At 49.3% G+C, this 23,488-nt stretch overlaps 1 protein-coding gene across 2 annotated transcripts in view; it reads right to left on the bottom strand.

Annotated features, from left to right (window-relative positions):
• Positions 1–1,184: 1,184 nt before the first annotated feature.
• KIF14 (kinesin family member 14) overlaps positions 1,185–23,488 on the bottom strand; it is a 50,143-nt gene continuing 27,839 nt past the window's right edge. For both annotated transcript variants that reach the window (XM_070384664.1, XM_070384665.1), the window contains exons 15-30: positions 22,350–22,452; positions 20,626–20,786; positions 20,228–20,375; positions 19,444–19,596; positions 17,972–18,098; positions 16,203–16,296; positions 15,557–15,689; positions 14,300–14,400; positions 12,374–12,468; positions 9,278–9,502; positions 8,926–9,107; positions 6,992–7,150; positions 6,201–6,323; positions 5,215–5,289; positions 4,338–4,476; positions 1,185–3,992 (exon numbers count right to left, since the gene is read on the bottom strand). In XM_070384664.1, the coding sequence (XP_070240765.1) occupies positions 3,601–3,992; positions 4,338–4,476; positions 5,215–5,289; positions 6,201–6,323; positions 6,992–7,150; positions 8,926–9,107; positions 9,278–9,502; positions 12,374–12,468; positions 14,300–14,400; positions 15,557–15,689; positions 16,203–16,296; positions 17,972–18,098; positions 19,444–19,596; positions 20,228–20,375; positions 20,626–20,786; positions 22,350–22,452 (2,410 nt within the window). In that variant the 3' untranslated portion in view covers positions 1,185–3,600. The remainder of the gene's footprint in view (positions 3,993–4,337; positions 4,477–5,214; positions 5,290–6,200; positions 6,324–6,991; positions 7,151–8,925; positions 9,108–9,277; positions 9,503–12,373; positions 12,469–14,299; positions 14,401–15,556; positions 15,690–16,202; positions 16,297–17,971; positions 18,099–19,443; positions 19,597–20,227; positions 20,376–20,625; positions 20,787–22,349; positions 22,453–23,488) is intronic.

The following is a 23,488-nucleotide window of genomic DNA, read 5'->3' as shown; positions in this document are numbered from 1 at the left end:
ACGTGCGGGTCCCCGGGCGATGGTGGCGGTACGAGCTAACCAGCCCACCTTCATAGCACTTTCCCAAGGCTGTACATCACTTCTGCCATTGTCCTCTTGGCCAAAGTCAGCCAGACGACCACAGCTGTGGTAGGGAATGCACCCGGCCTCAGGGGGAGGCATTGAAAGGTTACAGGCCCAAGGGTATGGGACCCAGGGTGGGAGTGGTCAATTCACCCACACACGTAGAAGCTGTGATATGGGCACAGGGTGGAGTACTATACAGCAGTGAAAAGAAGTGACCAGCTGCCGGTCACAAACGTAACAGCGAGCAGAAGCCAGACTCTAAAGAGCTCACAGGTGCAGCTCCATCCGCATGAGGTCAAACCATCGCAATGAAGGGCAGTGTCACAAGTCGGGTGGTGCTCGCCTCTTGGGGGCAATGACAGGAGGTCTCTGGTATTCTGTTTATCTAGGTCATGGCTACACTGATGTCTTCACAAGGTGAAAATCCTTGCAGGACACATGACCTGGGCATTTTATGTATTTGTCATGCTTCAATTAAAAAGTCCATTTGAAGAAAACTGAGCTTGCCAGGGAGTATGTCTCACCAAGTACAGATAGAAAATGAGAAGACATTTAAACCCTGAGTGCCTTACAGCTGATGCTCTCCTGACGGTACCCAGAGTGGCCTGAGACCGGGAGACGCTAACTGCCCTCTGTTTCAGCCGTGAGGTGTGGGGAACCTGTCACGGCAGCCAGGACGAGCAAGCCCACCTCCCTTCACTGTCTCCTACTCCAGGAAGCAGTACCCACCCCACCTGCCACCTGGGCCCAACACCTGGACTCCAGTCTTCTCCCTCCGTTCCCTACTCCTCCCTTCACGAGGTCACCACATCCGGTCCATTTGCCCCCCTGACCATTTCTAGGACTCATTCACTGTCCAGCTGGACAGTGAGTGACCCTGGCCCAGGCGTTCTGCCGACCACCCCTCGGCCATCCCACCCCACGCCCTGTCCCCCACATGGAGGGATGCTCCTAGAGCCCACGTTTGAGAGCCTTTCCCGGCTTAACCGCCCAAGGGCCAGGCTGTGGAGCCAGGTCTCTCCTGATGTCCTGATGGCCCGTGAGCCGCCAGCCCCAGGCCCCGCCCCCCGGCCTGCCAGGCCCCGCCCCCCGGCCTGCCTGGCCACGCCCCCAGGCCCCGCCTTCCGCAGTCAAGCTCACGCAGTTCCTGCAGCGGCTTTCGCTCCGCCCAGACCGGGCCAACAGCCCGCCGTGTCCCAGGTCAGACCTCACACGTCTCAACCTGTGGGTGGGCGGCCTGCGGCCCAGCCCGTCCGGGCACCGGCCACTGCACCTCACCGCTGCAATGACCCACCGTCCCCTCCCGAAGGCCCAAGGCCGCTGTCTCCCGGCGTCTCGAGGCCCGGCCTGCCCATCACCAGCGCTCAGGGAACAAGATGGAGAGACTTCCAGATCTGAGGGCCGGGCAGGACCGGACAAGCTGCAGAGGAGGAGGGAGGTTCCTGTCACCAACCCCAGGCCAGGCGCACGGGCCCCGCGCGGCCTGCTCAGACTGAGCTCTGTGAGGCTGACGGCAGGAGTGAGCCACGTGTGACTGGGCGTCATTCTGGAGGCAGTTCTTCAGTGGAGGAGCCAGGAGATAAGCTCAGAGATTAGGAGAGTCTCTTGGAGGCTGGTGCGGGGCAGAGCGGGCAGGAGCCTGGGAGTGATGGGGACCCGGGAGTGACACAGACCCGGGAGTGACGGGGGCCCGGGAGTGACACGGACCTGGGAGTGACGGGGACCCGGGAGTGATGAGGGCCGGGGAGTGATGGGGACTGACGGGGGGCCCCGAGGGAGCGCAGCGGAGGGGCAGGTGGGGTCTCTGTGGAGGACGGGCGGCAGGGCTAGTGTCTGGCTCGTGGGCCAGGATGAGCAGGGCGGTGGAGCGGGGCTGGCTCTGACACTTGACAGTGACTGTCCACACGAGGCGGGGCCTTCCCGAGGGCAACCTGGTGGGCACAGGACGGGGTCTCATGACTGGCAACGGGAAAGCTGGACACCGACATTACGGACAGGAGCAAGACCACAGACCCAGAAGCGACTTTTCACAGGCATCCAATTATTATAACACATCTCATCAGCGTACATGATTCCAACAGAAAATATACTTACCAAAGTTGGTTTAAATATTGTGTAACAATCCAGAGTATAAATATATGTACATACAAAATTTTACGAAGACACTAAAAGGTTTCTGACCAATGAAGTTCTGAGTTTAGAAAACAGAAAGTAAGGATTAAATACTGAACATCAAGATTAAAAACTACCACACTAATACTGTAGGATGTTCCTCCAAGAGGAACAACCTTCAGGAGAGGTCCTTGCCTGTACACCTGCTCTTCCTAAAACCTGACAGCAAAGAGCCACTTGGCAGAGCACTATGACAAACGCATATGGACCCTCAGAGCGAAAACAAGCTCAAATGCCAGAAAGAAAAGAAAAAAGAAAACAAAAGCACACTTTTTACACTGCACCGTTTTAAAGCACCTGAAAACACATGGTTCATTGGCATCATAAATAAGAACCAGTCACTGTGAGTAAGTCTGCCCCTGGCACCAACTCCCACAGCCGTGCAGGGCACACAGCGCATCTGCACACGCAGGGGACAAGGGGGAATCTGGTTACTCAAAATAATTCTTGCCCAAGACCTGCTCGACCTCACTCCCGCCAGGTCACTGGGTACCTCTTCAATTTACACACATTTCTGCAGCCGAAAATGTCAAACGATCTCCTTGAGGGACGAGCCCCAAAGTGCAATATTACCTCTATTTCCTGATTGTAAATAAAGAGTTTAAGTTCAGAGATATAATAAAGGTCTTAAATTTTCATCAAATCATGTACAAACTCCCTATGCCTTCATCAGACAAGAGTTATCAAGGGAAGACCTGGCCTCTGATTCCCCAACCCCATCCAATAGTTGAATTAATATTCAGTGGGTTTGAAGTTACATTCACACAGCCCCTAACACGAAACCCCTGGCAGATAGAAGTGAGCTGGCATGCCAGCAAACCAGGTTATTAATATAAATTATACTATATTAGGAAGCTGCTCATAATTTGCAAAGAAACAGGAAACTGTGTCCTGAACACACCATTCAAAATGGCAACCAGTTAATCTTCCAAGAAAAGGGCTGTCGATTCAACAAGGCAGGTTAAGCTGCCCTGGTTAGACTTGCTATGGCAGCTTCACCATAAAACTCATGGTAGTTATCTATTTGCAAGGGAGTGAAGATACAGGCATGAAGGTGTCCACTTACAGGAAATAACTTCTCTGTCACCACAGTCCCCATAAGAACCATTACACATAGACTATTGAGCCAGCCCGAGGCCGCACACTCCTGTTAAAGATGAACATCGACATTTCCAGGCAACGGACAAGGACCACGCACTTGGTCTTGAATTCCAATTCTATCCGATTGCCACAGAACTCTGACATGGTCAGTACCTGTCTTACATCGTCTGCAGGGAATTGCGGCTGCACACTCAGGCATCTGAAATCAGCGTCCACACCCAACAGGAGGCCGCCCACAGACTGGACGGCTCTGGAGCAGGCTTACTGCTCTCTGGCGGGAGGAGATCCCTCCCCGGCACCCTCCCAGGTGGGCAACACATCCTGCTCTGAGCCCCCCGGGGCCAGGCCCGGGAGCTCGTACACCCGCTTGGGCACTCCTCGGGTCCTCTGGGGGCCGGGCCTGTCCGACCCGGGCTGCTCTTGTCCTGCTGCTCTGGGACCCTGATCGCAAGTTTCCCAGGGCCCCCACAAACCAGGTCCTTCTTCAAATTCAAAACCCAAGAGCAGTGAGGTAGCACAGGACTCCAGCTCCCGGTGGCCGGCTTGGGCTCTGCTGTCCTCAGGGCACCCGCCCCAGTCGCCATGGAGACCCCGGGCAGAGCTGCAGAGACGCTGCACACAGTCCTGGAGGAGGGCCACGTCCCCACGGTGCCCTGTGCAAGGAGAGGGGAGAGATGGTCACCTCGCCATCCCTCTCCAGGGGCTGTGACCCGAGACATCTACGCCAAAGTGACCCCTTGGGACACTCCAGACAACGTAAGGGCATTCAGTGCATCTGTCAGATAAGCAGCTTGTTCTTCAGGATCTAGTAGTTTAGGCAGAGGAACTCACAGATGGTAAGTAGGAATTCAATCATACTAGTTCCTACAGGTCATTAATGCCAACAAGGGGCACTGATGAGGCCTCAGTGAGTGAATCAAACCAGAAATGAGAAGATGCCTGAGATTCCTCAAACTGTCAAGTCCTAATTAACTGCATATTCCATTTGTACTACATACCTCTCAGTGCAGAAATAATAATTTGAATAGTTTGCTCTAAGCCACATTTTAACTTGAAGAATTCTTGGGCAAGATTGATCATCTTCCTCAAATCTTCATATTCAGAATTTTCTTCTTGTACTTGAGTTCTGAAGCTTTTCTGCGTAAAAAAGTTCATAGTTTAAAAAATATATAATAGGTTACATGGAGGAAAGGCTCAGTCAAAATAATTTTAATTGCCAGAATTTTACCTTCAAAATGACAGTGAGTTTAAATTTCGAGACCAAAATATGATATGAACAATTACTATATTCAAAAGAAACAAAAAGTTTTAAATAATTTAAACATAAAGTCCAATTTCCTATTTTATGAAAATGAAATAAAACAACAGTACCTTCCGTTTACTACCCAATATCATAAAAGATAAATTTGTTTAATTTTTAAGAGCTCAACTTTATATCTCCTGCTTATTTTAACAGACATTTTCAAGCTATAGAAATTTTGATTCCATACTTAGTTCATATTTTTCTATTTACCTGTGACATGAGTAAAATAATTTGTCTAATTTGCCTGTATCTTAAAATCTTTGTGCATACTGATTATTAAACATAATTTTTTAGCCTATGGTGATTATTCAAGCAAAAGCTGACAGCAACAGAAAGAAACAGGCACGACACATTAATACGCTCAGCTTCTGCACACGATTTCATCCATCACTAAGCCTAACAAGTTAGACACCAAGAGGCAGATGCCTGAGAGCTCCTGCCCCTGCTTCCAGTAAACAGGCAGAGAGGAGTCACCGGCGAGCAACAGAAACCAAAGCACATCCGCGCCAGAGCCCAGTGAGATGAAAAATACACTCCACAAAACCAAACACCAAGACAAGAGCTTCTCTTACTGTTTTCCATTCAGCGAAGAGGTTTCCGAGGGATTCGATCAGTCCCAGGGCATTAGCTTTCATCTGTTTGGTAACCTACAGAGAATGGTAAAATATTTTATTATACAAATAACTGTTTAGAAGTATAAAAATCCTGGCATTCTATGGGATCTGCCAGGGAGAAGAGTTTTTGTCCAGTAGTCACGAGCTTGGGGCTCAGTTACTGAGACTACAAGTAAGTAGCCAGTGTCCAAGTCACAGAAGTGGATTTTCTTTCTAAATAAGTTGCACACTGGTCCCACATTAAATGTGGATACCTGAGTCTTCCTGGTCCAGTGGTTAAGCGTCCACCTTGCAATGCAGGGGACACCGGTTCGATCCCTGGTCCGGGAGGATCCCACATGCTGCGGAGCAACTAGGCTCGTGTGCTGCAGCTGCTGAGCCCCGGCTCCAGCACCTGGGAGCCGCAGCTGCTGAAGCCCACTCACCCAGACCCTGTGCTCTGCAACCAGAAGCCATGCGTGGCAACGAAGAGTAGCCCCCATTCTTTGCAACTAGAGAAAGCCCACGCAGCAACAAAGACCCAAAAATAAATAAAACTATATAAAAAAAAGAAATTATAAGAACAAAACTAAATAAACAGTAGTTCCCATTCTCAAGTGGAAAAGCAGAGCCCTAATTGAAGGAGGAAAAAGAGAGGCGGCAAGTGGCCACTAGGGGTCACTGACACACTCCGTCCTCTCGGATTCATCTGCAGGCTGAATCTCTCTGGCAACCACCGGCCCGGGCAGGACCCACAATGTTACCCTCGAGAGGGGCTGCCATGACTCAGGTGTAAAATTGAGAAAATCACCAGGAGAGATGATGCCAACAGCCTTTTCAATAAAAAATAACCCAACTAAAATACATAAATTTATAAAGACCTCATTCACTGAGCTAAACTATTTTTAGAAACCAACTTGACCTACCCTCTGGTTCTATCCAGGACGCTCCTCTTTTTGTCTTACCTCAGCCTGGGGACTCTGTCTTAGGAGTTCATGCTCGAGCTCTTTTGCTTTTTCTATCCCAGAATTGAGAAGACTCTTTATTCCCAGGTCCACACCATCACAAACGGCACCCACAAAATCATCCTAGAAAAAGTTTTTAAGCATTAACTGGCAAATTCAATTTCTATATATATTTTAAGTTACCAAATAATTAAGTTAAATATTCTGCTTATTTTAGGACTGTAGACAGGGAGGCCTGGCGTGCTGCAATTCACGGGGTTGCAAAGAGTTGGACATGACTGAGCGACTGAACTGAACACATTCCTAGTTTATTAATTCAACTAAAGCTAGAATAAGACCTAACAGTATGTAAAGAAAAAAAAAACACTTTTGTATTCTACATATACTGCAGAGGGTGTTTGTCATCTTAAATAGGATACCATGTGGCTAGAACAAACATCTTAATATAACACTGTGTTTTCAGTAGCATGAATAATTAAAGCAAACACACATTTTCTAGAATCACACGCCAATGTAGTTATGAATACACTCTCCGTGTTGGCTGGCTGAGCACCCACCCTTCAGAGCAGACGGGTACCATCAAGCCAAAGACCCAGAAGGTACGGGCAGGATCCCAAATCAACGGGTACATTTATCCACTCAGACTGTAACAGCTTTCATCTTCTGCTAAACTAGTAAGGTAAGAGCAGCTCTGAAAAGTAAACATTTCTCCTGCTTCGTGGCCCCTTGACAGGAAACGCTGCTGCTCCCTGAGATGAAGGCTGTCAGCATGAGCGAGCACGGCCCATTACCTGCAGGCCAGCGGCCCCGTGAGCACTGCTCTCCAGGAAGTGCAGCCGGTCCCCGCTAAGAGCCACTGACCGCCCCACGCACGCAACGGCTCGGTGTACGGTTTGGATCACTTGCTTTTGAGCCTCTTTGACCATCGGTGAAATATCTGAAGAGCATCCCTGTAAGACAAAAATGGCCCAAGGTGTCAGGTACCTGAGATGACCAGGGGAGGGAAGAACAAGAAGATGTGGTTCTGCGCCCACTCCTACAGCAGCCGTGCTTCACAAGAGTCCGATCAGAGCCAGACAGCGTGCAGCCCAGCAGCCTCTGACAGTGAGGGCATGAGGAGGACACAGGGACACAGGAGGACACCAACAGACGAGCAGGCCGCAGCGAGGTGTGCGGATTCCAGATCAGTGAAGGAAAGTTACATGGCTCAAAACAGCCTGGAGTTAAAACTCCCCTCCAGGTCCTCCCCACCATTCTATGGAAAACAAAGAACTCTGTCACCCAAAGAAAAAAAAAAATGGACATTAAGGTTGATTACGCCCAGCTCCCAGCTGGTCCAGCCTCTGGCCGATCTCCAAAATTCCTTGCCCCAGCCGTTTAAGAGGTAACTACTCCAAACAACCTTGGAGAGGAACAAGCCTCCTTAAGACGGTAGCTTTCCACATATACGCCTATATGTACCTACTCTCCTTGGGTTAGTGCAACAGCTCACTAATCTGACTGCTGCCCCTTCTCGCTTCATTAAAGGTCATCTGTTCCTGTAAAGTGCGGGTCTCGTTCTTTTTCTGAATCTTGCCGTCTCTAACTCCATACCCTACAGTCAGTGTGGTAGAGTCCCTCGCAGGAGGCACCTGACATGACAAAGTGTCCACTAGATGAGAGGACTGGGGAGACCTGGGAGGCACCAGAGGGTCTGGCCAACATCCAGAAGCTTCACTGTCTCTCGAGGTTTCCGCTTTGGCCCCTGGGATGTGCAGGCCTCTCTCGGCAGAGGTCTGGGCATCGGCAGACTCAGGGCCTCTGCTCCCACTTGCCCTCCTCCATCCTCACTGGGAACATGGCTGCTGGAATAAAAACGCAGGTCCCAGGGACCCCGGCCCTACATGTGATGACGCTCTGGCCAAAGATGTGTGAAAAGAAATGTCACATGACCATTTCCAGAAACCTCCTTGAATGAAGACCCCCAAGGCCCCGACCTTCTTTGTTCCGTCTCCCATCCCATGCACTGACCTCCCCTGGGGCCCTGCCATGGGGTGGACACAGAGCCCGGGGCCCTGCCACAGGGTGGACATGGAGCTCAGGCCAGCCACAGGCTGCACTGAAGGAAGTGGGGCAGCCAAGCCCACCTCCAGATGTTATGAGAGAAAAGAAGCTTCTATCTTACATCTTCCTACAGCCAAACCTCATCTAAGGGAAGAGGCAACAGAAATACTCTTTGCCCTGGATCAGGTCAGCAGGCTTGTGACCAACTCACCACCTTTGACCAGAGGGAGGCCCCACCCCTCCCCCAGCGCCAGAGTGAGGCCCCGCCCCTCCCCAGTCCCAGAGCGAGGCCCCACCCCCTTTCCCAGCCCCGCTGCGGCCTGGGGGTCAGGAGCACTCTGCACTCAAGGCTATGGCCTACCAGTGGTGAACAGTGGACTCATCCTCCCTGGCCTTCCCTTCCTTATAGAGGAGACAAACCAGTGCGCACGTCTGGGGCTGCAGCGAAAACTAGAGGAGTTAATATTCATAAACTACACAGCACTGCCACAGCCTGGCCCACAGAAACCCCTGGAAGTCCTGGTTCATTAAGTCCATTATTAAACACCCAGTCTCGTGATCTCACACAGAAAGCGCTTCTGAAAACCCTAGAGGTCTGGGTCTGGGCGAAGCACAAACAGGAGGAAGTCGACAAACACCTGCTGAGCAGAGGAGTCCTAAGGGGGACCCACGGCCCCGTTACCTGCAGAAACAGCTGCAAGCGGCCCCCCAGCGTCCTCACTTCCCGCCGCAGCTCGGCCAGCAGGGCCGCCCGGCCAGCCTCCAGGAGGACACCGCTCACCCAGGGTGCCGTCAGCACCGTGAGCTGCTGGAACGCGCTTGCCACCTGGACTGTGAGCGACTGGTTTGCTCGGTCAGCGAACACTTGGAAAGAAGAAGAAAAGTGATGAGCAGAAACGACCTCCCAGTAAAAGAGCTCACAGACGCTCGCCACGCAAACACGAGCGTCAGACAATACACGGCAGAGGTGACCATGCCACCGAGGATGCACAGGACACAGCGGTCCCCGCGGGCGGGTCGGTGCGGACGCTTACGGTTACACTGACTGTCCTCGTCCTGCTCTTCGTGGGCTCTGGACACGGCCAGTACCCCGTCGTGGATTCTGAGGAAATTACTCATCAGGCTGTCTGCCACGGTGCCTTCTTCATCATCACTCTGTCCAAGAAGCTCTAACGACGAGCTGATCAACTCTTTGCAAATGCCAGGAAGGAAGGGTTCCGCTGAGTCCAGGTAAACAGGGCTGGATTTCCCCACTAAGCCTGTGTCGACAGAAAACAGCCATCATAAGGCTCGTTTCCAGGGACAACGCTTGCAAACACACACAGCATCAGTGCAGCCACTGCACGCCAGGCACACATTCCAAGCAGGCCACTCCCATTTCAAGACACCCTCCTTCCTCTACGCAAGGGGAAAACAGCCCCGCAGAGAGACTCCACCAGCTTCTCAACAGCATCCACCCACCCACAGCCCAGCAGCTACGGAACCAGATAACAGGGAAACCAGAGATCCCACGTAACCACTGATTGCATCTCCTTCTTAATTTACTTATTGGCAACACCTAAGGAAGTGTGAATTGGTGAAAACAATGGTAGCTGCATAAGGCAAAATAACATGAACACAATAAACATAAGGAATAAACCACACGCTGGAAAAGCAGGCAGTCGTAGAGCAAACAACGGAAGGAGGGTCCCGGTAGCTCCTCCTATAACACCTCCTGCTTCAGCTGTCCTACGACCGGAAGAGGAGAAAGCCCAACAAGTGTCCACAGTCAGTGTGTCACGTTCTAGGGAGCCAGCCTCTCAGAACAACGTTCTAAGCACCGTCCAAGCCAGAGGCAGACAGAAAGTGTGAAAGAGCCCATCGGCACCTCTGGAAATAACTGCACCCAGAACACCGGCCCCTGAGCAGGGCTCTCATTTAACGTACACAGTTGGTCTTCTGGTCCAATCCACAGGCGACTAGAAACAGCAAACTACAAAAGAAAGTACATGCAAGCCCTGGGCGGGGACTACTGAGTGGAGAGGCAAAACAAGAGCTCGATGTGGGCGGAGAAAACAGAAGCACGGCCGTGCCTGAAGCTGTCACTGCGGGTGACGACAATCAACTTCGCAACGACAGTGACCTCCCACCACCTGCTTCATGAGACGCCTGTCTGAATGCATCAAGTCCAGCTGCAGCCTGTCACAAAGATCTGTGCAAGTCTAGTTTCAGAACACAGCCCCTCAGGTGAGAAGTTCAGACACGTGCTGACTCTCTACAGTCAGGAGGTGCCGCCCCCACTAGCCCCCGGCAGGCCTGGTCCTGCTCCCACCGCGCGACCACCCAGGCGGGGTCACACTAAACACACAGGTGGGCTTCTATCTCCCTCTCGGAAAACTGCAAATAGGCAAAGACCTCTTACGTCTGACTTCCCCTTACATCTTAATTTTTTTAAAGGGCACTTCAAAATGACCCTTGAGTGGCTGAAACTAACGCAACACTGTAAATCAACTATTCTTCAATTTAAAAAAAAGATCCAAGAAGAGATATGTTCAGTTATCTGGAAAAGGTACGCTTATAAAACATCTTACTCTTAAGTAGTACTGGATAAATAAGTTGCTACCACAGATACACAGCCTTTTATTTTGCTGGTAAACAAAAAGTCTATGGCCTATTTTGCTTTGACTTACATTAAACAAGCAGTAGGATAATAAATGTCTTCCTAAAAGATAAGTTTATGATTAAAAAAAACCTCTAGTGTCTTTTATAGTCAAGATGAGATAATTTCTTTCATGGCTAATCATATCCCACTGATATCGTTATAGATTATTACATTACGTAGCAATTTTTAAACTCAGTTTACTAGGGTACAGGTAACACTCTGTAGCGTTCGCATCTTGAGTGTACAGCGTTTTTACACACGTGCACACCACGTAACTGCCACTGGGGGGCGCACACCGCCAGCGCATCGCCCCTCTGACTGCCACTGGGGGGCGCACACCGCCAGCCCATCGCTCCCCTGACTGCCACTGGGGGGCGCACACCGCCAGCCCATCGCTCCCCTGACTGCCACTGGGGGGCGCACACCGCCAGCCCATCACTCCTCTGACTGCCACTGGGGGGCGCACACCGCCAGCCCGTCGCCCCTCTGACAGGCGCCCTTGTGACCCACTCCTCTGTCTTGTCACTGCAGCTCAATTTCCCCTATCTTTGAACTTCCCATAAACAGAATCATATGGGATGTACTCTTTATTATATAGTTTCTGATACTTCACATGGAGCATGGCTCAGCTGGTGAAGAATCTGCCTGCAACGCGGGAGACCTGGCTGGGATCCCTGGGTTGGGAAGATTCCCCTGGAGAAGGGAAAGGCTACCCACTCCAGTACTGTGGCCTGCACACGACCGAGCGACTTTCGCGCCCACACCTCACGTGGCGCTTTCGGGCTCACCCGGGTGGGGTTCTTTTCTGTCTCCACGTAGTAGTTTGTTGCTACCAAGTAGTGACTTTAATTATTAGAGGTACTTACACATATAAAGTGTATCCCCCCCTTCTTATGAAAACTAATATTATAGTCAATATTGGCATAAAATAATTATTCAGGAGAAAAAGTTCTATAACTTTTTCTTTTAAACCATTAAAACTGGAAGTAATTTTGTGACAGATGATATGTGTGTGTTACACGAAATCCCGAAGGACACGAGGGAGTGTTGTGCCGAGGACACCCTGGCCCTGTCCTGCGTCACGCCAGACGAGCAGTGCTTTCTGGCCGAGGGCAGCTCTCCCGGAGACCTTGTTCACGAGCAAGCACGTGTGTGCAGCTCTCCTCCTCCTCACACAAGTGACATCCTGTAACACACCATCTTCCACACTTGGCCTCTTTCCAGTTGGAAGAAAACAGTATCCTCATACGTTTGTGAACACACACACGTCTTCCCCATCTGATCCAGTCACTCAGTTAACACTTGGAAATACACCACAGAGCGCAGAGCTTCAGAAGCGGGAGGGCCTCCGGCGCGCCCTCCTGTTTACAGAGGCGGCGGGAGCTCCCAGGAGACGAGAGGATTCGCACAAGGACAGGAAGAGGGACGGTGGCAGAGACAAGCCCTGGAGCTGCTCTTGGTAAACGATAGAACCCAATGGAAAAAGGACCTGCGGAGCCTGAAGAACGCAGGTCCTGGCCCGCGTGGGCCTCGATGTCGTGTAGACAGCCGGAAACCCTCCTGTTGTTCATCAGACTCCTGCTCCTGCAACAACAGACCCCAGCAGGTTAGCAGCTACATTCATACGCCACGCGCAATAACACTAGAACGCTTGCTGTCAAATATCCTAAAGAAAACGGATATCCATGAGTGTGCTTCCCGTGGAGACATCTTCACCAAGGGCTAAGTGAAGTTGGTCCACTGAATAAGAATTTGACTATCTCTAGGTAGCATTCTAACCCCCACTTCACTGAGCAGAATAAACATCTATAGAATGCAGCTGACCCTTGAATAAGACAGAGGTCACACCCCCTGGGCACGGTCGAAAGCCCGCGTGTACCTCACAGTCAGCCCTGGTGTGTGAGGTTCCTCCACATCTGTGGGCCCAACCAACGCCAGGCCTGTAGGGTTTCCTATTGGAAACCCGTGTCCTTCAAGGTCAAACATCCCATTAGTCTCAGGCTCTGGACACTGTGGTTGAAGCACATCGGTGAGCTTCTGGGCTCACTGAGCTTAAGGGCCATAGGAAGAGCGAGAAGTTAGGCAAGTAACTACACTCAGCTGTGAAAGTACTGGAGGGGTGGGGGGGCGGCCTACGGAGACTCTGGGGAAGGACGCAGCCCCAGAGCCCGGAGGCCCCCCACCCCCAGAGCGGGGGTCAGCCACACGGGGAGGCAGGCGGGTTGCAGGGAGAGAGGGAGGCTCGCGAGGAGGCTGGGCCCAGATGGATTCTGAGCTGCGGCTGAAGGCAACGAAGTGAAAAAGAATGTTACCCAGAAGGACACTGCTCTCTGCGACAGAGAGGCTGTGATACAGTCACAGTCGGGGGCTCGGGCGTCGCTCAGACCTGGGCTTGAGGACCAGCCCTTCCCTTAGCAGCTGAGGGGCTTTGGATAAGGTTCTCATCTCTTTAAATCCTCAGTGACTTCATCTGTGAACTGGGGCTAAGGAGGGCCTTTGCTGCTCAGCAGACATTCGACACACGCTCCCCGGTGACCATGCTTCCGGTGGATGAACCGCTGTGACCTCCACATCCTGAAAGCTCCCCATCTCCTCCTTGAAGCCTTAGACCGCAGGAGCCCCCCATCCGGGAACCTCAGCCTCACCGCGTCCACACCAGCCCCACCTCAGGGCACCCTGCTCCCCTGCCCGTCCCCTGGCCGCATCCTCGTCACCCATGCCCAGGCCCGGGGTCCGGCCTCTAAGATGTGTGTGAAGCCTGCCCTCCCTCAGGTCCAGGCTGGGCCCTCGTCACCGGCCCTGCCCCTGCTCTCCTCCCGCCGGCCCTGGAGGACAGGGAGCACTGGGCCTTTCTCTGGCACCCCCAGACCCAGCAGCCGCAGTCCTGGTTCCAACCACGCTGGGGGCTGGGCCCCGGGGCGAAGGCCCCGTCCAGGGCACGTTCGCCTCTGTAGCCCAAGGGTCAGGGAAAGAGGGGCAGCCGTGCGTCTTGTCTGCCTCAGTTAATAAGCGGCACTTGTCACGCACGGAGGTCCTCGGTCACCACGACTGAGTGCAGAGGTGCTCACACTAACCTGACTGCATCTCACGCTCCGCAAACCACGATAAAATATCACAGAGTACGCCAGGCTTCTGAGAAAGGGTGACTTAAAGTAATAAACACTGCTCGCTTTTATAGGAAATTGGATTTATGCTAGTCCAAGTTGCTCTTAAAACTTCTATGGTGAAATACTGAGGACTTTTCCTTCATATACTAACTGAACATAAGCAATCTAATGCCCTAACGGCTGTAATCTGATCACTAACACACGGGCTTTCCTCCACAGATACCGCGGTGACAGCACAGTTCTTGTGGACAGGGAGTGGCGCACGTCTACACCCAGGACAAGAGAGCCAGCAGCGCCCGCACCCTCACCTCCTCCTGGAAAAGGAAGAAACAGGAACATTGGTGATGTCGGGTTCCCACTCATCTTCAGGGTCACAAAAGACATCTTCACCCTGGCTACTCCCATGGCTCTAAGGAAATAAATACAGAATTTTCAGTTACAAAGGGGGAAAAGGTTTAAATACTTCACTGCATTTATCAAAGCAAAAATGCAGAGAAGTGGATGCTTTTTCAGTAAGATCTGCAGATTAATAGGTTCAAATGAGCCAAATTAAAAATGCCTGCACAACAAAATGAAACCCTGGAGATGTCAACATAGCCAGGGGGGAAATGTATATGATAAATATAAAATAAAGGTTATTTTTTTTTAAATCAAGGTTTATTATCAAAATATGTCAAGAAAGCTTACAGATGTTAGCTCAGTACTCACACTTCACTTGCCAAAAAATTCAGAGGACACAAACACACCCTTTACCAATAAGCAAACAAATCCTCAGTCACTAGTTATGAAAATGTAAGTTAAACCAGGGACACTGGTAAATGGCAATATTCCTGGCGGGCAATTTGTCGGTGAGAAAAACAGAATAAAAAGTTTGTATTTTTTGGTACAGTGTCAGAAAATGGAAGACAAGGAAATAAGACATTAGAAACCAACGTGCAGAGCTGTGAGTTTTCCAGCAGCAAACCGCCGAAGCCCCCGAGGGCACAGCAGTCAGCTGGGAACACAGGCGTCACCAGCGCCAAGAGGGCCCAGCGCTGCCCTGCGCCACGTCCGTCACACCCTCCTCCCCTTCGACTCACGCCTAAAATTTAAAGATCACGCTGCTATACCTGAACAGATTTAGTACTAAACTTCTCCACACAGCTATGAAAGTGAAAGTGTTAGTCACTACGTCCTGTCTGATTCTTTTTGAGACCCCATGGACTGCAGCCCACCAGGCTCCTCTGTCCATGGGACTTTTCAGCCAAGAATACTGGAGAGGGTTGCCGTTTCCTTCTCCAGGGGATCTTCCCAACCCAGGGGTCAAACCCAGGTCTCCTGAATTGTAGGCAGGTTCTTCATCGTCTTAGCCACCAGGGAAGCGCGCCTCACACAGCTATAAATATATTAAAACCCCCCAAACCCCTTCTACAGGCAAAAGTAAACATACACATTGTTAATACTGGTTGGTTTGGCTAATGTGGATAGCCTTCTATTAATATTTGTCAAATTTTCCTTAATGAGAACATGTCAGTTTTGTATTTTTCATTTCGAAAGTTTATAGAGATTTTGATGATACTGCAAACCTCATACAGTTCCTTCATTGCCGCAAGCTTAGACTCAAACTTTTCCAGACTCCAGACAGTTGAGACCCCAAGCTGCAGATTACGGACCCGAATACAAGTATCAGAACTGCTTCCTTTATCTGACACCACATGTCTGAAAGAGAAACCAAAGGAAAAAATGCTTCTCCTAAAATACACATAACAAATACACATAACCAAGAGATTCTGAAAACAGAACAACTCCCATAAAACTCAGTCCACCAATTAAGTCTCTCCAGAGTTAAGTACTTCTGTTCTAGTTATAATCAGGTCTAGGATATACTACATACTAAAATAACTTCTTACATAATAACTTTTAAATTAAAAATTCAATATTGCACATTTCTTTTAAAATGTGGAATACTAATAAATTCTCAACTCAAAAGAAAATTAATAAATTCCTAAACCAGCTAAAATTAATCTGTTTATAAAATATTTTTAAAAGCCTTATTCACTCCAGAATGACCTCTGAAAGGGGAGTCTGAAGTGCCCCCTGGGGATCCTGACACCTGCTCACTCCTAGCCAGGCACGTAGAGCACTAAAGAAACTCAGCAGCAACAACAAAATCACACAGAGGGCAACTAGTTCAAAACAAAGAATGAGTTTACTAACAAGATAACTGCTCACCTGCCAAAAACATAATTCCTGTTTAGCCTGCTGCTGATGGCATTGGCTTCCTGAATCATGACGGACAGCTTCATGGAGCTCCAACTGGGCTGCACTGGCAGGAGGCAAGAGAGGAGGTTGAGAACAGGGTATGAGCACCGACACAGCCCCGGGCACAGCTCCTGAAACCCGGCTTCGCACGAACGGCGTCAACTGTGCATCAGAGACGGGCAGGGCGCTAACTCGGGGACTTTTCTACAACCCTCACAGCGAGAAAAAACACTCTTCACCCAAAACGAGATCTCTCACCCGCGGACGCAGGGAAGAAAAGTAGAGTTTACAGACAGGAAATGCCAAAGATGCTGCTTTTCCTCCACCATTTCTACAGATCTTCTCTTTTTCCTAATGACTACGTTAAAGCATTAGATGAAGGATACTACAGCTTTAACTTACATAGAACCACAATCCTTTTATATTTTGCCTGAAATTTTAAAAGTATATAGATAGATATAGACAGAGATAGAAATACATCAGGAAACAAAAACAATTTTAGTCCACAATTCCATGTTCCTAATTCAGATTTACGATTTTATCACAGACACTCTCTATGTTGTTCAGTCAAACTTATAACCAGTATTCCATTAGAAGCATTTTTTTCAAAGAATAAAGTTCATTATTCAGGTGAATTAAAAAAAAAATCAAGTATTCGTGGCAAGGCACTATTTTAGGACCTAAGAGCAACAAAAAGATGAATTAACAAAATGTTCTTATCTCTTGCAAGAAACATAAGGAGCATCCCTGCAGAGTAATTTGACATAAACGCTGTGGGGAGTGCCTGGCACCACTACCAGGTCTGCCTCCTGAAAGACAGAGCCTGGCCGACGCCCTGCGCGAACCCGCTGCGCGGCAGCCTGGGGGCCGCCACAGGCCTGGAAGCAAAGCCCTCCAGGAACACCCCCTGGACGCTCCCGGCCACAAGTCACAAGGGGCGGAGCGAGCGGGCAAGGCGTGGACCACGTTTGTACGCGGATCCAAACGACGCAAACAAATGTATCTTAAAAATTACGAAATAACCCAGGAAAGTTGAATATGGACTAGATCTCTAGTGAGTATAAGAAACTAATACTAATGTTTTAGTCGTGAGAACAACGTCAGAGTTAAGCTTCAGAGAGTGACAGAGAAAAGAGGCCTTCTCTCACTTGGAGACACATGGGAACGTATTTGCAGATCAAGTGATAGGCTGTTTGGGTTTTTGCTTCAGAACGCTCCACGGAGGCAGCAGACTGAGCAGGGGCTGGAACAAAACTGCACTTGCGTGGGGAACTGCTGAGGATGGCGAAAAGTATGTAAGGGTTCACTGAAGCAATTTCTGGGCTTTCACAGTTTATTTGAGATTTTCTGTAATTAAAAAAAATCAACTTACATTGAAAACATGCTGTGTTCTACAGAGGAATGTAGAAATGTACAAAAAAAATACTTCCAAGTAAGAAAGAAAGTGATGTGTGCAATGATTACACACAACTTAGATAATTCTTATAAAATAAGAATTCAGAATTAGATTAAGACATTTTATAAAACATGATACACATGAAAATAATACTTAGAATTCTGTTTACTATTTGATCCTATAAGTAAATATTCTAAAAATAATAGCTCATACAAATTTATCTAGACCCAGAGAAGTCCATTAACACATAGAATAAAACATTTGAATATGCAAGGATAGCTAAAGTCTTAGTAGCTGTATGAAACAGTGCACGTTTAGAGTGCCTGCTAAGGTCTCCACTCACCTGTGAAGGCTTTGCCCCTGTGGCTCTGACTCTGCTGTAGACTCTGCACTTCCTGAGCAATCCTCTGCTTCTCTGTTTCTAGAGCTTCCAGAATTTTTGCGTGGCGAATCCTGTGGTCTTCTAAAGCCTGGGTGACATTCATTCACGTGGAGCCACACACGAGAGCATGCAAAGAGAGGAATTGTGAACCAGATTGGTAACGCCAGCACACGACATAATTCTTGTTCCACAGGACGCACTTTATTAAGCAGGAAAGGCTTTAAAAAACGACTTATACAGTATCTTTAGAAAACAATTTTTTTCCTCCACAAAATCAGGAGGAATTTCTGATGACATAACCTTTTTCTTCCCATTGATAGGAGTATAAAAATCTTCAGAGAAAAACTACTCAAAAAAGCCCACACTCAAGAACAACTGTTGACTAAATTAAACAGTTAAATGAAAACAACACCTAAAAACCTCGTTTGACACCAATAAGCTATCTAATAGTCTACTGGTAATTGTTTTCAAGATGTAAACTGTTCTTAAAACTCTCTGCGGTGGTTCACTGGCCACTCCAGTTCTAGATCTGCTAATACACATGTTCTCACCAAGCTCTGGTAGGGGTATTTTTAGGTTACTGACGGTATCCCTCTCTACCCCCACCTCCACTATAAACTCAGAAAGAAAACAAACAAAGCTGCTGCTTGAGAATCAAACTTGAAGGCACAAGAAGTCGAAGCGGAGATGAGAGCAGGGGCTCTCCCTCCAGGATCAGCGGTGCCTGCTCCGGGGCCGCTCACGAGGGATTCAGGGCCCCCCTCGGAGCCCTGACCCAGCAGTGCTGGAGGCACCGGAATCTCACGTCCCCCAGGCGACGCTGGGCCCCTGGTCCAGCACCTGGAGGGCACCGCCCGGAAGATGCCTCCGCCCTGAGAGAGACAAGGGACGCTGGTGCCCCAGGGCTGCCCGCTGCTCCTCCTGTCCTGGTGCCGGGACGCAACCAGTACAGGAGTGAGCCGCGCCTTCTGCCCTGTGCCGTAGCGTCCCTCAGCATCCGTGTGACGGTGTGATGCTGGGGGAAAAGGGACACTTCAAGGGAGACCCCGCTCACCCTCAGACCTGGAGCTGGCCATAGCCCTCAACAGAGCCTAAGTTCTTTAAAACAAAATCCAGGGACTTCCCTGGCGGTCCACGGGTTAGCAATCCACCAGCCAGTGCAGGGGACACGGGTTCCATCCCTGGTCTGGGAAGACCCTACGTACTGAGGGGCAGCTGGGCCCGACGCCACCACTACTGAGCCCGCACCCCTAGATTCCACGCTCTGCAACGAGAAGCCCCTGCAATGAGAAGCCCACACTCCTCACCCAGAGATTAGCCCCTCTCGCTGCAGTGGAGATGCAGCACAGCCAAAAATAAACAAATGGACAAATAAATACTTTTTTAAAAATCCAGCTTTCCCTCCAGTCACACTAGCTGCATGATGAAGTCACCTGCTTTGTCGCCAGGGCCTCCATTTCCAGCCGCTTTCTGTTGACGTGAATTTCCTGCTCAAAGCGCTGCTTCGCTTTTTCCAGTTCCTCAATTTTGTGATTCGCCTTTTGGTTATTTATTTCCTGGATCTTCTTCCTTTGAGATTCTTCTTTCTTTAAGCAACAACAGTAAAAAGTAAATAGGGCAAAAATACAGAGCAATTCTTCAAAAACAAGATCAGTCAGTAAAGAGTCTGCCTGCAATGCAGGAGACCAGGGTTCAATCCCCAGGTCAGGAAGAGCCCCTGGAGAAGGAAATGGAAACCCACTCCAGTATTCTTGCCTGGAGAATTCCACGGACAGAGAAGCCTGGTGGACTAAAGCCCATGGGGTTGCAAAGAGTCGGACACGACTGAGCGACTAACACACAAATAGGGCAAAAATGTAGAACAATTCTTGAAAAACATCAAAAAAGTACAAAAGTTCCATTTTTAAAATCAATGCACAAGAAATTGACTCAGGGATGGAAAAGGGGCCCTGGAGCGTCTCCACCTCGTCTAGGTTGACTGACCGACTGGAAAGAACCACACCACTCGCCCACCCTCCCGACCGCTGGCCCCTGGACGGTTCAGGGAAGCTGATGTCCAGCAGACAGGAGAGCCGAGGCCCGAGGAGGGGATGGAGCCCCTTGGTACCTCCCCTTCCCCGAAAGCCCGCGTTTCCCCCAGGACGCCCCAGGCCCACCTAGAATCCTAAGTTCACTCGGGACGCCCTGACAGGGAAGGAAGACAGCTCGGCCTCCTACCAGCTCCGCCTCCAGCACTTTGATCTTGCTCTCGTACGCAGCTTTTTGAGACGAGAGCTCTTGCTGGGCCATCTCTTTCACGATCTGGATTCCTTGCATCATTTCTTCCTTGGCTCTCACCTGCGCCTCCTTTATTTCTGCCTCAAGCCTGCAAGGCAGCGAACAGTCACAGCGTGTGCCATCAGCCTTCACACCAGAGGAGCTCTCAACTGATTAACATGTTTTCAGTTAAACCAAAGTTCAAACCTCAGAACTTAAATTTCGGACTTTCTCTCAAAAGCATTCTTAAATGTTTATTAGCTCGAGAACTGTTTACACAAAATATAAAAGAGAAAATATAAAAGGATGAAAATTCGCTTATTTCTAGGCCACTCCGCTCTACACACACGAGTACTCACTGTAACCTCTGGGCCGTCAGCAAGTCGTTTTTGGCCGACTCAAAGTCTTCTGGGCGCTTGCTCACAGGATTCTCTCTGCTGGGTGGCTGCTCCCCTTTCTGGACTTCCATTGGGTGATTAAATCTAAAATAATGATCGCCACCAAGAATCACCCGATCACCCTAAGGCACACAAAAAATTGACCACTGGAGGTGAGTCCAAACCAAAAATCACCATGGGACAAATCGCCGTGCTCAACAATTCAATGCAGTCTAGTATCACTAACGATGAACACAAGAATCACAGCAGCTAACGTTTATGCAATACCTGAGAGAGTCAATTCCTAGGCAGGCTGATAAGAAGCCCAGGGTCCCCGAGGAGGAGAAAGGGGTCTGGGGGTCTCGAAGAGGAGATAGGGGTCTGGAATTCTCAAGGAGGAGGAAAGGACAAACATCTGTTTTTCCTCTACATTCCTTACTCTTAGTCACATAAAATGTTTTTTCTTTAAGCCCAGAACTGGGCTCCCCAGGTGGCACTACTGGTAAAGAAGCCGCCTGCCAGTGCAGGAGACACCAGAGACCTGGGTTCAGTCCCTGGGTTGGGAAGACCCCTGGAGGAGGAAACAGCAACCCACTCCAGTATTCTTGCCTGGAGAATCCTATGGACAGAGGCTACAGTCCAAGAGGCTACAAAGAGTCGGAGGAGACTGAACACACAGGATGATACAGAACTGATGATTACACAACAAACAACTCAGTTTAAACTCTATACTGAGGATTATATAACAACAATGTATCCTGCTGAGGACAGTTTCTCCTTCCTGAAAACCTTCTGGCTAATCCTGTTATCTTAAAATGTAAACTATGGGAGCGGGTCTAGTAAGATGTTTACAACCTTGAGACACTCTTTTAATTTACTGTAATAACCAGTTAAAAAAGTATATAACTCCCTTGCTAACACTGGCAAGGGGCGCTCTCCGCCCCCCTTCTGAGTCTGTGTGAGAAGCTTCCTCTGTCCCTTTTTCACTTTAATAAAACTCTGCTTCACAAAAGCTCTTGAGTGATCAAGCCTGGTCCCTGGTCCTGAAGCTCAATCTTCTTCGGAGATCATGAATCCGACATCATTCACCGTAAGCTACCACACAGTCCATAAGCCAAGAACTGGGGCAGACACGCTGCCTACGTGCCTATTATTAACCCGACTCTAGGAATGAGGACGCTAATAGAGCACAGAGGCCGACAGTCACGGCGCTAAGCACCGGCTGAGCTCAGTCTGCAGACACTGCTCTAAGAACCGCGCACAAGCTAATGCTTCCAGCAGCCCCATCTCCACCCTCCCTGGGAGACAGAAAGACAGACACCATGTGGCCACAGGCCTCGCCTCGCCGGCAACAGCGTTTGTGCCTGTTCCCCTAATGTCGTCGTTAAAGTCCTGGGGAGGGTAACACACAGTCACCTGGGCTGAATAACGTCTCAAAGGTCAAACAGCAGCTGGCAGGGCTGAGGCTTTGACCCAAGCCCAGCTCTGCCGCGGACATGTAACGGTGCTGCCCGGGCAGCTCCCGGGGGCTGGTCTCTGCACAAAGGCAGGCGATTTGTGAAACACCAGGAGAGAGAGTGTGAGAGCCAGAGAGTCCTCCCCCTCGCTCTCTGCTGATCTCACAGAGGAGAGAACCAGGCTCAGCAAAACTGAATCCCATGCTCAAAGCGCAACAGCTTCTTGCGTTTCAGCAGCGGCCAACTTACATGGTGCAACACTGCCGGCTCCGAAATCAGTTTTCCGTTTACGTATGTCTTTGCTTCCCCGGCCGGGACGATACTCACTGTCCCACTGGAATTGGTGATGGTGCTGTGAAGACAGGGAGCCCGTGGTTACGGTGATGGACAGACTGACGAGGAAGGAAAAGCAGGACACGTAATGCTCCCTGGGGTGCTCCTTCAGTGAGAAGGTTCCTGTCAATTTATGACAATAGTAACGTACAAGAATCCCCTTATTTTCCTTCCATTAGATTTTGAACCTTTGCTGAAAAAAGCCCGGCTTCTCTAACAATTCTATCCAGCAGTGATAGGAAAATTTTTCACTGTATGTATTATGATTAAAACTACTTAAAAAAACACTAACCCTTCTCCTCCCAAAATGAAAAAAGAATACACAAACATTAAGGGAAAATACATTAAAATACTTACAAGTACTGACCCATGTACTTTAACCAAGGGCCAGGCGAGTCGGGGACTTCCTGGCCCCCTTCTGGACTCTTCACTCTTTGGGGGCATGTTCTGTATCTTTGCCACAAGTGTAAATAATGCTGGACTTATGTGGTACAGAAAACAGTTAAGAGAAGACCAAGAGGAACTAAAGATCAAGGAGCCAAACCACACCACGTACAAAGACATCGTGGAGCTCAGATGACTAAGACCATGCAGTATTAGTGAAAACACGCACTCTGTATCTTTAGAAACTTTTTTAATGTGAACACCACATTAAAAAAAAAAAATCCACATCTTATTTAAGATATGGTACTGGTAGAATTGGTTATTCACAAGGAAAATAAATGAATTTAGATCCCTACTTCACAGCAAACAAAAAATTCCAGACTACTTAAGGATTTAAATGTGAAAGCAAAATTTCAAAACATTTAAAAGAAAATTTGGGAGATTGTCTCTATAACCTCAATACAGAAAGGGTTTTTTTTAACAAGACACAGAAACTGACAACCATAAAGGAAAAGATTCGCTTGTGTGATATACTAGGAACTTTGATCCATTGAAAGGTACCATAAGAGAGAGAGATGAGCCACACGCTGGAAAAGCTATTTACAACGCATGAAACTCACAAAAACCTGCCAACCAAGACACAGAAAGGTCTGCTACAAATTATGAAGGAA

The sequence above is a fragment of the Bos mutus genome, chromosome 16 (genome assembly GCF_027580195.1).
Source record: "Bos mutus isolate GX-2022 chromosome 16, NWIPB_WYAK_1.1, whole genome shotgun sequence".
In the NCBI taxonomy this organism is placed as follows: domain Eukaryota; kingdom Metazoa; phylum Chordata; class Mammalia; order Artiodactyla; family Bovidae; genus Bos; species Bos mutus.
Note: the sequence above shows the minus strand (reverse complement) of the source record. Positions and strands in the feature narration are given on the sequence as shown.